A 14,374-nucleotide genomic window follows, 5' to 3' on the forward strand; every position below is an offset into this window, starting at 1 on the left:
GGGTATTCAAGTAGTTTAAGAGATATTTGGGTCATATTGGGTTAAGTGGGTGGATTACTACTAATTAAATGAATTGGGTTAGTAATAGATAATTAATTTATATATAAACGAGTCATAAATGAATAAATGGATAATTATACACTCAACCCATTTATGACCCAACTTGCCCATTTGTCACCCTTACTATTTCAAAGAAACTGTTAAATTAATACCCAACAAAAAATATCCATTAATAAGAGATCTATGTGCTGCTGCACGCTTGAGCTGAAATACAAGCCAAGCAGCACTTCAAAAGATGATTACAGTTCCAGTTCAAGTTTTCACCTAGGGAAAGATGACAACACATTATTCTGACTGGGAGCTACTGCCAGTCACCCAGTTTTAACAGTTCAAAATACAATAAAGGCAATAACATACCAAATTGAAGTTACTAGATCCGACCACCCAAAATCAAAAAATATATTGGGCTGCAGTCAGAAGGGGAAAAATACAGCATGAATTTGGCTTCGAAGCTCAAATCCCAAGTTGAAGGTAGATTTTCAATAAGTAAAATATTGGATGGAACTGGCCTACAAAAACAAGGGCCTATTCCAGCAAGCTGCATCTGTTAAAAAAACAGAAAAACCACTTAAGTTAAAGCCACAACGAAAACCGCCACCATTATCTACAGCTACGCCACCATTTTAGCATCATAGATTCATAGAGCATCACCAGACTTGAACCACAAATTTTTCTCTCTTCTAAAACTCTTGTGAACTATACACTAATTCATATCTACAACAGAGCTTGCCCATTCCATACAAAGCTCTGTTATCTTCATCTCCACAGAGTCTCCTTCAGTTGCAGTAGTTTGACACTACCAAACACCCAAGTTACCTTAGATATGAGCTCAGGTAAAGCCTTGCCCCAATATCAAGGGGACCATCATCCCCACCTACTGCATGAAGTACTACAGGAATGGTTGAAAGGAGATGCACTGTGAGGGGGAAAACTCCAGGATCAACTTCAGTATTTGAAATGACAGATTTGCAAATGGGCTCTGAAGCCTGAGCAGCAACACCAGTATCACCTACCTGTTCACTAGAACTCCCTCCAATCACCCCCCGTTCAATTTTCACATCACATGGACTTACAACAAATGCAATGTCTTCAAGTGCCCTCCATTTACCAGGGCCACCTCTCCTAGAAGAGCGTTTGTTAGCTAAACTAAGCACCAATGTGGAAGTAGTCTCCAGCCATTCTACAGTCAAGCCTTCTACTTCATCATAATATATCCGGCGCTCAATCTGATAGAATGACAGGATAAAAATTAAGGGCAGCACAGAGAAAAACAAATGGGAAAAAAAAAGGGGGAGAGTGAGAGAGAGGGTTTTTAATTAAGGAAGATAGAAGTCAGAAACAACTTACAGCTAGCTTTTGAATATAAATGGACATGAATCTTGGCCCAAGACCCAATACTCTTGCTTCTGAAAATAAAATCTGCAGTAGGACAATAGATAGGCCAAACATGAAGCACAATCCAAACACTGAAACACTCAGGATGAACATAACAAAGAGAGCAATGCCTAAACAACCATAATACCAACTCGAATTCAAAGTATTTGGCTCAATCAGACTGATAAAATTTTACTGGTTATTTTATACTAGGACGCATGGACGTGACGAAAATGGTTGTGTGTATGTGTGTCAGACATGGCTGCTTACATGCCCGCCTGTGGAGTGTCCGACCAAAAAAATTATTTTTTAATTGGGACACGGGCTTGACATGGTTGCAGCCCACTCTCAACACAGCTGACAATTAAAAAAATAAATAACTAAAAAATCAATGATTTTCTTCCCTACCAGTCTACCATGAAAACAATCATCGATCTGTAGAACAAAACTTTTCAAAACAAACTTCCCTCTCTTTCACACTCTCAAACAGCTCCCCAGTTCTCTCACACACTCTCTCTGTGTTGCGCTACCAGCCATCCTTGGCTTTCTCACTGCCAGATCATCCAAACAGCAGCATCACACCTTGTTGGCCATCCTCAGTGTCAGATCGGTGACCCAAAAGGGCCATTGCACCTCCATCAGATTTCTCAAAGTTGTTGCAGATCACTCCTCACCACCAACTTTACATCTCTCTTGCGGTCTTGCCCACCTGGCCTTGTTCTCTACTCTAATGTTTTTGACTTTAAAAAAAAAAAATATATATATATATATATATATATATTATTTTATTTTTGTTTTTGTTTCTAGAGAGTTCTATTCTCTCGTATCTATCAAGACAAGGGGTTTTAAATTGTAATTTCTTTTTTGGTTAAATCCTTAAGATTGTTAGTTACCAATAAATTATAGTCTGGTTAAGTTTTTGGATTTTATTCATTTTTTATTATTAATTGTTATAAAATATAAATCTTCTGTTAAAATTATTATTTATTAGTACATTATGGTCAATTTACTGTTAAAAATACAATATTTTATTGTCAAAAATTATCATTTAGTTGCATTTTTTATTTATGTTTGAAGTTGAATTATTTGTAGATAAAATTAATAAAAATGTGATTGCTACTAATAAATTACACCCTAAAATACCTAAAAATAATTAATTAGTTACCATGTCCCTACAATGTCATGTCCTAGTTTTTTAAGAATTGCAATGTTGCCTTGTCTCATGCCATGTCAGTGTCTGTGCTTCTTAGATTTTACATTAAGCTTCTAATTAAGAATGCACACTTCAAGATTGGAACAGTAGTTACAGTACAATGCTTTGAATTATTAAACTATCAAGTCTGATAGAAAGCTACTCATGAAGAGAATGAGGGTGAACACATTTCACATAGTGAGGGTACTTGGTTGTAGCATTCCTGCCAAATACTAAGGAACTATATATATATATATACACACACACTGGAATTCAAGTTAAAGATAACCAAAATCATGATGCAAGTATATGATATGAAATATGTAATATACAGAGTATGGTGGCAGGAGGTATGACAAAAGCAGACATAGATAACAAATCCCAAAGTGAATGCGGCATTTAATGTAGGACAATGTAGCACCTTAGTGATGCACTAATATCTTTCCACAATCACAATCCACCAGTGGTAATAATTTGTTTTTAAAGGTTAACGAAAGAGGACTGCAAATTAAAATTGCGCTGAAGGAAGAATAAAAAATACCTTTTTTTTCTTTAGCAGAACCCACATGTAGAGCTTGTCACAGGCATCCTTCACATGCCCGCTAGCCTGCTTTCTTTCATTGCAATAAGCAGCAACATCTGCAAGTGATTCAGAGCAGGGAACTCCATGCTTTACTGCTGCAGCTGACAGTGCTTTCTTACCTTCCAGGGATTCCGCAGCATCTCTATCAAAATGAATACAAGTGAAACATCTTCTTGCTACTTTCTCTCCCCTGCTAACTTTTGGCAAAGATCCTCGATACTTCAAGTACAACTCCTCAGCCTCTATGGCTGCAGCCAGTGTCCGGTGCACTATAATATCAGGATACCGACGCAGTGGTGAAGTAAAATGAGTGTAGTGAGGAACAGCCAGTGCATAATGACCCCAATCATTTTCACCGTTTTTCTGATCTCCACTACAAAAGTAAGTAGCCACTTGCATTGGTCTCGAAGCATATGAGATCAGAATGTCAAACAGCACAGTATCATCCTTGAGCTTTTCCCTGATTTGCTCCAGCGATTGATTAAACCGACCAGAAGAAGAAGTGTCCAATTCCAAACCATGTTTGCAACAAAATGCTTCAAACTCTCTGAGCTTTCGCATATTTGGTTCAGGATGCCTCCGCAGTAATGCACTATCAGGAAAAGCTCTAGATATGATTTCCGCAGCTGTCCTATTTGCCAAAAGCATAAACTCCTCAACCAAAAAGTTTGACTCCTTCTGTCCACAAAGCATGCTATCATATGGAATACCATGATCATCAAATAGATAAACAACTTTGGAGCTCTCCAGACGTAAAGCCCCATCACTAAATCTCTTCTCCTTCAAAATTTTGGAGATTTCATGGAGGCTTTTAACAGATCTAACAACATCAGGCCACTTGAAATGGCCATACAACTGGGGATTCCCATTTTCAGTGATATTAGAACTATCCACATTACTTATTTCATCAATAATGTCCTGAGCCTGTTTGTATGAAAGCTTGCAACAAGATTGTATTACAGAGCGGCCAATCCAATGGTCAACAACATCCCCAGCATAGTTGATGTCCATAAAAATAGAAAATGCAAGTCTATCTACTCCAGGGTTAAGAGAACACAGATTCTCTGAAAACATTGGGGGCAACATTGGTAATTTGTATTGTGACAGATAGACACTTGTTGATCGAACCTGTGCTTCTATGTCTATGGCTGTGTCAGGTAAAATAAAATATGACACATCCGCAATGTGGACTCCTACTCTGAAATTGCCATTGGACAATTTTTCAATAGAGAGAGCATCATCCAGTTCAATGGCAGTGGAAGGGTCAATAGTAAATATGCACAAATTTCGAAGATCTCTTCTACTTTTAACTTCCTCACGTGGCACCTCCCAAGGAATATGTGGAATGCTAGATAGTAATTCAGGAGAAAATTCAGATGAACGGATTGCATTTTCAAATAAAATTGCATTGATCTGTGCCTCTACTTCACTGCCCCGTCCAAAAATATGCAAGACATGGGCTAGTGGAACAGAACTTTCTTCATCCCATTCTTCAATTCGTGCAGCTACCAGCTCCATTTCAACTGTTGAATCACCCTTCTCCAATCTTTTCTTGATGCAGTCTGGCAAGCCCTTCACGAAGACCATCATTTTGGGAAGTTTGGGGTCAGTTGGTGTCAGGTGGATGTACTCACTGTCAGACAATGTCAATGAACTTCTGTTCTTTGTCTCTTTTCTGCAGAATTCATGGTAAGATAACCAATTCTTAACATTAAGATAGCCAACAATAGCATCTCGTCGAGGAGACCTCTTAATTATGGAAACAATTCTGCCAGTAGGTCGTTTTGAAGGGAATGTGCTAATTGAAGAACAAATCCTGCCCACTGCTTTTACAACTTCACTCTGCCCATTAAAAGAACCTACATGCAAAGAATCTGAAGCAGCAGGGTGAACAAGATTACAACTAGCAGGTCCACTCGGTTCTAAATGAACAGTTTCACCCACAAAAGTACCTTCCCCATAACAAGACCCCTTCTCAGGGTAGGGGCAACTTCTGTAATGGTCACACTCGTAATCTGCATCTACCTTACTTTTACCTTTGGAGTTATCACTAGCAATTTCACCATCTTCCAGGAGAATGTTACAATCTTCCACTGGTGCAGGATTGTTAGATACCCCGGTTGACCCTTTCATCCTGGTCCATAATGACGAAGGATCAACCTTGAGCACTACAATGTCTCCTTCCACCTGCATTATTATTTATTAAAAAATAAAATAAAAATAAAAAAATAAAAAAGGAACCCAGAGCAATTTTAAGCCTCATCCCCTAGCAAAACTATTGATATATAGAAGAATAAATCACACTGTTAACACTTAATGATGAATTATCTGAATCCTGAAAGCAGATACATGCAATAAAGTTGCCTCGTAAAAGGGGCACACAAAGTCAATACATGCTTGTTTTCATTATAAAACAATGTACCATAACAGATATAAAGGCAGATCTAAGTTATCACCAATTACTTTTTTTCTTGAGGCAATCAAAGATATGCAAAATAAACCAAATCCAAACGTACAGCTCTATTTTGGGCAGCAATTCCACTAATGAGAACATCCGTTGGTACCCCATCAATTTTGCAATAAGCCTACCAGCAAAAGAACAAGGTATTTGCATTATTTACTAAGAAATTTATAAATGAGGAGCATAGAGAAACATCAAAATTGTAATTTATATTTAAAAAAATGTAACAAACCTCAAGTCTATTGTGGGCATTGACACGAAACAAAACTTTAAAAGCATCACCTTTCTGAGACATAAGACGAAGATAACAAATGAGTCAACAATTTTCCATTCTCAAGAAACACAACCGCAAATGTTCCAACAGACATTACACATCAAGACCCATTTTCAAACTGACCTTTAATGCCTCATTAACAGCCTCCATGGACCAGTGTGGATCAAAATATTTTTTCTGAGAACCCTCAATATGAGGGGAAGGAAACATATAGTTGTTTTTAGATGTCCCAGGTGATCCTCTGTAAAAAACTGGTTCAGGACAAGATTGTGACATGACTCTGTGACCAAAATCAGATACATGCTGATTTGGTATGTTTTGCTCCTCCATGGGGTTCACTTGTTCACAGATACGCATTGTTGGCATAGAAGAGAAACCAACGTCTGATGCTCGGGTTAATTCATGCTCAATTGGAGGACACAAGTCCAATGCGTGCTCATTTGGAGGACGCATGTCCCATCCATGATCCATTGGAGGACGCATGTCCAATACATGCTGCTTTGTTGAAGAACTACTCAGAGATGCAGTTACATGATTACATGTTCTACCATCTCCCAAACACTCTGGTGCTTCCCCATGTAGTCCATTTACTGAATAAGAAAAAAGAAGGGTAAAAAAAATAGTCAGTGTCAAAAGTTTGATAACAGCCACAGCCATCATTTAGATGAAACGAAAGAGAAAAAAGGGGGGGGGGGGGGATTTGGAGATTTTGAGCCTCAGCTAAGGCTGTGGGAGGTGACATAAGGTAGAAGTATTTATGTCTTAGGCTGACAACAATTTGACACACGGACATGCACAAATTTTAAAGCTTTATAAACATCAGCTAACATTATGATAAACTGTCTTGACTACTATTGCGCTATAGAACTAGGATCAAATATAATTAACAATTAGGCCTGAATATATATATATATATATATATATATATATAGCACATATAAAGAAACTTCAGTTGAGCTACTGATATTCAAGCCAATCCAGCTATAACTCAACCGGAACTTCCTCCTCCCATATCAATGGAATGGAGGGAACCCACTGGGTGTGTCTTTAGTTTTCACCCAAAAAAAAAAAAAAAAAAAAAAAACGTATACAACTTAATTAAATAAAGCATGTTAGAAATCTTTGACATTAAACTCGGTGAAATCTTGCACCTAAGTGAATTCCCGTAGGTTTTACAGGCTATAGGACTCTTCTTTTAAGAAAGGTTCCTATGTCTTGATGGCTTTTTTTTTTTTTTTACTTCTGCTCAAGCCATAACAATAAAGATTTACACTATTCCAAATGTAAATTGATCTAATCTTGCTCTGTCTACCTAACACAATTATCACAAAAACCCAGTAAAATCTTTATCGAAAGTGAATCCAACACTTTGTTCTTGGTAACAGTGATAAATTAAAATTCACCAAAAAGCCATGAAAAAACAGAAACCTGAAGTAGGAGGAGGAGGAGTGGATTGTTTGGATCGGCGGTTAGATCGGCGCTTCTTCTTCTTCTCCTTATCGCCTTCACAATTTGGTTCAACCACAGATTGTTGAACTAAGCCAGGCCTCATAATTTCAAATTTTTTAAATTAAAAAAAAAAAAATCAAAGAAACAAAGAAAGAAAATTGGAAACCCTAGAAAAGACGAAGAGATAAAAATGGGGGGATCTTCCGATTGGGTAAAAAAATATACCGGAAGAAACCGATAATAATAATGAGAAAAGTAAAAATAAAAAAGAAGAAATAATAAAAGCGAAAAATAAAGAACGAAAAAAAAAAAAAAAAACCAGAGGGAGAGAGAGAGTTAGGGTTTTATATATAAGGTAGGTGGAAGATGGTAATGGTGGTGGAAAAGGACGTGGTGAATGGTCGGCGGGGACATAGGCGCCGACTCTTGATTCCTTTGTCTCTTTCTTTTTATTTTTATTTTTTAACTTTTCGCCTTCCTTCATTTTTTGATTGGGTGAGAGTGAGAGAGAGTGGAGTGGGGAAGCTGGGGGCCTTGGATCTCTCGACACGTGTTGTCCTTTTTCTTCTGGACTTTTTAGACCACTTAGATTGGATCTGGCCGCCCATTTAGATATTCACCGCGGTAAGTTTCTTTAAAATATTCTTCTTCCATCTTCTTGTACGTGTATTAAAAAAAGGTGCATCCGTCAATAGCTTAAAAGGCCAGTTTTCTTTTTTTACTTTATTATTTATTCAACTTATTTTTACTACTAGTTATGAATCTTATTGTACTTTTTTATACTATTTATGTATTCTATTATATTATTTTACCTACCTTTTAGTTTTATCTATATTACTTTCAATAAAAAGTTTTCAATCCCCTCTCTACGTGTATGTGTTAAAAATTCTTAGTATTCTAAAAAAAAAGTTTTCAGTTTCGAATAAATAAGTTGTTCTCAAATAAACTCTTAGTGTGCATTTAGCTCCAAATTAAAAAAACTAGTTTATTTTACTATTCAATTTATTTTTACTATTATTCATGGGCCCCACTGTACTTTTTTGGTACTATTTATGGGTTCCACTGTACTATTTCAATTAATTTTTACCTTTATCTATAGTACTCTCAGCAAAATAAGTGAATCCCAAACAAACCCTTAGAGTGTGTTTGTCATGAGCTTATAAACTCAGTTTTTAACTTCTAACTTTTATATACAGCTTTTTAAAACCTCACTTTTTGCTGCATTTTTTCACATTTTCAAATTTTTTTCAAGGTACATACTTTAGCACAATTTCAGCAAAAAATTTTCAATTTCAACTAAATAAGTTGTTTCCAAACAGACCTTTATATTGCGTGGTGTGTGATTTTTTTTTTTTTTTTTTTTTTTTTTTTTTTTTTTGGGTTTTCTTTGGTGGGAGGATTTGGAAAATTGGAATTGAAGATGATGATGGATCATGGATGGGAAAACATGGTACCATAGGAAGGAAAGGAAGGAAGAAAATAATGATAAAGAAAAACTTTTTATGATTGTGGGTGGTGGGGGCAAAGAGAAGAAGCTTTGATAAGGAGAATGCTTTATTTATTTATTTATTTTATATAATTTAAGCAAATTAGAATTAAAATAGACACAATGAAATAAAATCTGCTTTTAGAGAATTAGAGTAGACATAATGAAATATATGTCAATCAATTCTAGAGTTTTGTTTAAATGACTATTATTTTCTTATAATTTTGTGATAATCATAAGAAATATATGTAATTTACTTTTAGCTTATTATCAAGGGTCTAATAACTTGTGGGTTTCAGTTAGCTCAATTGATAAAATCTCAAAATATTTAAGGTTCAAATATCCTCACCTCATTGTAAATACTAAAGTATTAGAGAGAGAGAGAGAGAGAGAGAGAAACAACAAGAACAACAACAACAACTTAGCTTGTCAATGAAATCCGTATTTTGTCATCAAGTTTGGTATCTACCAAATTATATTTGAATCCTGAATATTTTGAGACTTTACCAGTTGAGTTAACTGAAACCCACAAGCTATTAGACTCTTGATAATAAGCTAAAAGTAAATTACATATATTTCTTATGATTATCACAAAATTATAAGAAAATAATAGTCATTTAAACAAAACTCTAGAATTGATTGACGTATATTTCATTATGTCTACTCTAATTCTCTAAATGTAGATTTTATTTGTCTACTTTAATTCTAATTTGCTTAATTCATATAAATATAAATAAATAAATAAAGCATTGTGTGTGTGTGTGTGGGGGGGGGGGGGAGGGGTCTTTTTGTGCTAATGGGCCCGGGCCTATTCTGCTATGCTTAGGCCCATAGGGTTGTGGGTTGAAGAGCTAGGACTGGCCTAATATCCTAGCAAAACCACGCTAAAGGCCAGTTTGTGCGCAGACCGAGCTTTCCCAATATGCAGATCGAGCAAACAGCGCTATAGCAAACTAGGTGTCGTGGCAAACTAGGTGTTGTGGCAAACGTGACACTCGCGCGGCTAAATCACTGCCGCAGCAGAAACAACTGATAATGCAAATATGAAAAATACCATAGCAGAAACAACTAATACAACAAATATGAAAATGTACCACAGAAAAAACAACCGATACAGCAAATATGAAAAATACCACAATAGAAACAACTGATATAGCATATATGAAAAATATAATAAAGATTGCCACAGCAGGAACAATTAGTACAACAAATATAATAGAGGCGCTACAACAAAACGACTAGCACAACAAAATAAATAAATAAATAATGCCACAACAAAACAATGATTGTGATTTTTAGCAAATGAGACTACATATGTCTATAATCAAAACCATGGGTCAAATCTTTTAGCAGAAAGTGAACCAAGTGTGGGGGCCTTTTCACGTTGATGGGTCAGGGATCGTTTTGCTGCACTCAAGCCTGTGATTTAAGGTTTCAAGGAGTTAGGACCAGCCTATTATCCAGTAGGGCTATGTCGCAGACCGGCTTGTGTGCAAGTCAAGCCTTCCCAGCATTCGATGAGACGGTAAGTGCTACAGCAAACTGGTGCTGGTAATTATGAGCTCTCCCATAATAAAACCAATTGCTGCTGATACTTTCTTCTCGATTCCTTCTTTTATAACCCGAGCTTGGAGAAGGAAGAAATAGGAGGGCCCTATGGAAAATGTGGTCAAAAATCCATAATAGAGTCCAACCACATTGACCAAATTGATTATCTTATGCATATCATGGCAGAATAACTAGTACAATATGTATAATAAGAAGAGTACCATGGCATAATAAGTGTTACCACAGAACAACCGATATAGCATATATAATAAAAAGGTGCTATAGTAGAATAATTGATACAACAAATATAATAAAAAGGTGCTACAATAGAATAACTAATAGCATAAGACACTACAACAGAATAAATATCGATAAAGATGTTAAACAAGCTAACAGAGACCGCGACAGGAAAATGGCATTGACTCCAAGCAAATGGGTTCACCGTCCTAGTTCTGGGTTAAGTCTACCAATAACAAAATGTCCAAGAAGGGAACTGAACTCCAACCTTGTTGTAGACTTCTGCCATCAAAATTGTTCGTCTTGGAGAAAGGGCCTAAATGGTTGTGAATTATAACTTATAGAGTTCCAAAAAGTGGGTTTGTCAAGAGGAGGGAAATGGTGATCTATTGATGCATGACCTTATTTCTACTGCATTCTTCTTCTCTCTTTGTTTTTTCTTTTACCACTTTCTTTCTTTCTTTCCCTTAGCCCTTTTTACTCTTAGTCTCTTGCTATTCTCTCACCATGGGTTCCTCCTCCCTCTTTCATCTATGGCTACCTCTCCCTTTTATAGTGAATTGATTCAATGAGATTTCTTCCTTTTACCCCTAAGGCTTATCCAACCGCTTTTGGTTTCTTATGGGCATTCCTTTAGGATTGCCCACTAATCTGTTGGTTGCCCAGCTACTACCTCTACTCAAAGTGTGCTTGCTGCACCACTCCTCGTTCTAGGAAAAAACTCTACCTTGTTTTTTCTTCTCCTTACCTTTCTTGCCTTACCTGAATGGATAAGGGCTCGAGCTTCTCTCTCTACCTACCTTTATGGCACGCATCAGGTGGTCCTAGCCCTTCACTTACTTCTTTTGGGTGAAATCTCATCTTAGCAATGCATTTTCCCAAAAGAGGCCTCAATAGGAATCCCAAAATACCTTTTTCTCCCCTCCACCAAACCACACCCTCGAAATCCCTTGGCTGTGGGCCCACCTTTCCTGTATTGGCTAGGTACAAGTGGGTGGTGCTCCGGCCCTTGTGTGTGTGTTCCATTATCCTTTGCATTTGTCTTCTTTTACTCCCATGCCATTTTTGCCGTTCTTGCTATGTCTCATTTTGCTTTGTGTCTTTTATGTTCGTGCTTATCCTCCACGACATGAAGGGGCGCGGCTTGTACTATTTCTTCTTATTTCCCGATGGGCTTGGATATTGGCTTGGCAGAATTCCCTGCCTATCTAGTCCATTGGGCCTTTGCTTTTGTTACTTCTCTTCTTGCTAGGCCAATGGGCCTACTAGCTATTATTCCTGCAACGTTGGCACATTGGGCCTTTTACCTCTTTCCTTAGGCTTCCATAGCCCATTTATTTTACTTTTACCTCTTATTTTGTCTATGGGTTTGTTGTCCAAAATGGGTATCAACACCAAGAAGGAACCCAAACCCTAACTTGAACAATCTTAGCATAGGTTTTTGCCATCAAAGTTGTACATTTTGAAGAAAGGGCCTAAATGGCTGTTCGTTACCATTGGTGAAATTTTAAAGAGTACGTTTTTTTTAGAGAGTGGGAAAAGATGGTCTATTGATGCATTCCTTTTCTTATTGAGTTTTCCTTCTTTCTTTTTCTTAGTCCATTTTCTTTCCTAGTCTTTTCTTACTGTTGCCTCACTGTCCCTTTTCATCTATGGTTGTTTCCCCTTTTATAGTAGGTTGATTTCATGGGATTTCTCCTTTTTACCCCTAGGGCTTCGCTAACTATTTTTGGTCTGTTATGGGCATCCCTTTAGGACTACCTGCCAACCCATTGGTTGCCCGGCCATTACCACCACTGAGTAAGCTCAGTGTGCTCTCTTTCTTCCACTACCCATCTCATGACAAAAAATCTCTGTTTGTTTGTTCTTGCTATTTGCCTCTCCCTTCTTGCTAGAATGGATAAGGGCTTAGGTCTCTCACTACCTACCTCTATGACATGCATTAGGTGGTCTTGCTATTTGCTACCACTTTTAGGCAAAATGCCATCCCAGCAAGGAATTTTTCCCAAAAGGAGTTATAGTTGGAAACCCAAAATAGACTCTTTTCCCCCCACCACCAAACCACACCCTTTAAATCTCTTGATCATGGGCCCACCTCTCCTGTATTGCCTAGGCACAAGTGGGTGGTGTTCCAGTCCTTGTGTGCTCGTTCTAGTATCATTTGTGTTTGTTTTCTTTCGTCCCCACGTCGTTTCTACCATTCCTGCCATGTCTCGTTCTGCTGTGTCTCTTTTGTTCGTGCTTATCTTCCATGACACGAAAGGCATGAGCTTGCATTATTTCTTCTTATTTCCTCATGGGCTTGCATATTGGCTTGGCATAAGTTTCTACCCAACCAATTCATTGGACTTTTGCCATCCTTTCTTATTTCTTCAAACCTAGTGGCCTCTCTTCTCTTCTTGCTATGCCCATGGGCCTACTAGCTGCTATTTCTACCACGTAGGTCCATTGGGTTCTTTTACGTCTTTTTTTGGGTTTTCGTAACCCATTTCCCTTACTTTTGCCTCTTGTTATACCCATGAGCCTGCTAGTTGTCATTCCTACCATGTTAACCCATTAGATCTTTTTACCTCTTTTCTTGGGCCTTCATAGCCCATTTACTTTACTTTTACCTCTTGTTGCGCCCATGGACTTGCTAGCTGTTATTCCTGTCATGTTGGCCCATTGGGTCTTTTTACCTCTCTTCTTGGGCCTTCATAGCCCGTTTACTTTCATCATGTTTCTTCCACACTTTTCCCCTTTCATCTTTCTTCGTTGTTGGACTTTTTTGCTATTGGGCCTTTTGTTAAAAACGAGTATCAACAATGTGTATATATATATATATATATATATATATATTAAAAGTAAGTGTATTTATTGAAAAAAGAAGAACCCATGTATATAAGAAGTATACATGGGAGCAAAAAATTCAATCTCTTAAAGTATAAAGATCAATCATATAGCAGAAAGAAAAGGAACCTAATGCTGACAACCATCAAACAAACGTTTAAAGCTTCTTTTGGGTGATTATTTTTCCTTTTTATTTTTACTTTAAAAAAAAAAATATAGTTGTTTAAAACATAATTTTTTTTAATGAAATAAACAAGCTCCTTGACTTGAATGTGGAACCGCCACTACGAGGAAGGAAGATTTGCTAAGGAGCACCAACAATAACATAGTCACTTTTTTCTTTTTTTGGTTGAGAACCAATGTAGTCACACATTAATCACTAAGATTAAGATTATCCTTTGATAGAATGCAAATCCTCTGTACCACTTTTTGTGTACCACTTTATGTTCCATTAATCACTATTTTCCATGTGTATAATTGCTTTCCATTTTAAACACTATTTTATAAGGAAAGTAAAATAAAAACATGGCAAGTAGTGATTAGTGGAACATAGAGCGGTACATAAAAAGTTGTAAAGAAGATTTAGACTTATCTATCACATGCTTAATTCAAAGAAAGGTAGACGACTATCACCAATCATGTTAATCAATCAACGACCTATATCTAATATGCATTAAATTCAAAGATTTAAGTCAATCAACCATGAGACTAATCTTTTTTTTTGATAATCAACCATGAGACTAATCTTATTCCTAAATTGATTAATCTATCACATGATGAAATTCAAAGTTAAATCCAAAAAGGTTAGAAAATAATCAAAAAGATAAAAATTGTCTTTGTTTACGTCCCAAGTTGAAACAAATTACCATAATTCGTCCTTG

General features: G+C 36.8%; 1 protein-coding gene across 1 annotated transcript; it reads right to left on the reverse strand.

Moving 5' to 3' along the window:
* Window positions 1–184: 184 nt before the first annotated feature.
* Window positions 185–7,843, reverse strand: LOC115959373 (DIS3-like exonuclease 2). Its single transcript, XM_031077735.1, has 7 exons — window positions 7,373–7,843; window positions 6,068–6,534; window positions 5,903–5,956; window positions 5,726–5,794; window positions 3,168–5,396; window positions 1,408–1,479; window positions 185–1,286 (listed from the first exon to the last, which is right to left on the reverse strand). Exons 1-7 carry the CDS (start codon window positions 7,494–7,496, stop codon window positions 873–875), a joined length of 3,429 nt encoding a protein of 1,142 aa, XP_030933595.1. The 5' UTR covers window positions 7,497–7,843; the 3' UTR covers window positions 185–872.
* Window positions 7,844–14,374: the final 6,531 nt, after the last annotated feature.

Source organism: Quercus lobata, chromosome 9 (genome assembly GCF_001633185.2).
Source record: "Quercus lobata isolate SW786 chromosome 9, ValleyOak3.0 Primary Assembly, whole genome shotgun sequence".
In the NCBI taxonomy this organism is placed as follows: Eukaryota; Viridiplantae; Streptophyta; class Magnoliopsida; order Fagales; family Fagaceae; genus Quercus; species Quercus lobata.

What these genes read in the sequence shown, in the direction of transcription:
- LOC115959373 (XM_031077735.1), bottom strand. Translation starts at nt 7,496, where the DNA reads ATGAGGCCTGGCTTAGTTCAACAATCTGTGGTTGAACCAAATTGTGAA. An exon ending in ATGCCCACAATAGACTTGAG is followed by an intron (nt 5,795 to 5,902) that starts GTTTGTTACATT and finishes TTTTGCTGGTAG; the next exon opens with GCTTATTGCAAAATTGATGG. An exon ending in TTTATATTCAAAAGCTAGCT is followed by an intron (nt 1,287 to 1,407) that starts GTAAGTTGTTTC and finishes TCATTCTATCAG; the next exon opens with ATTGAGCGCCGGATATATTA.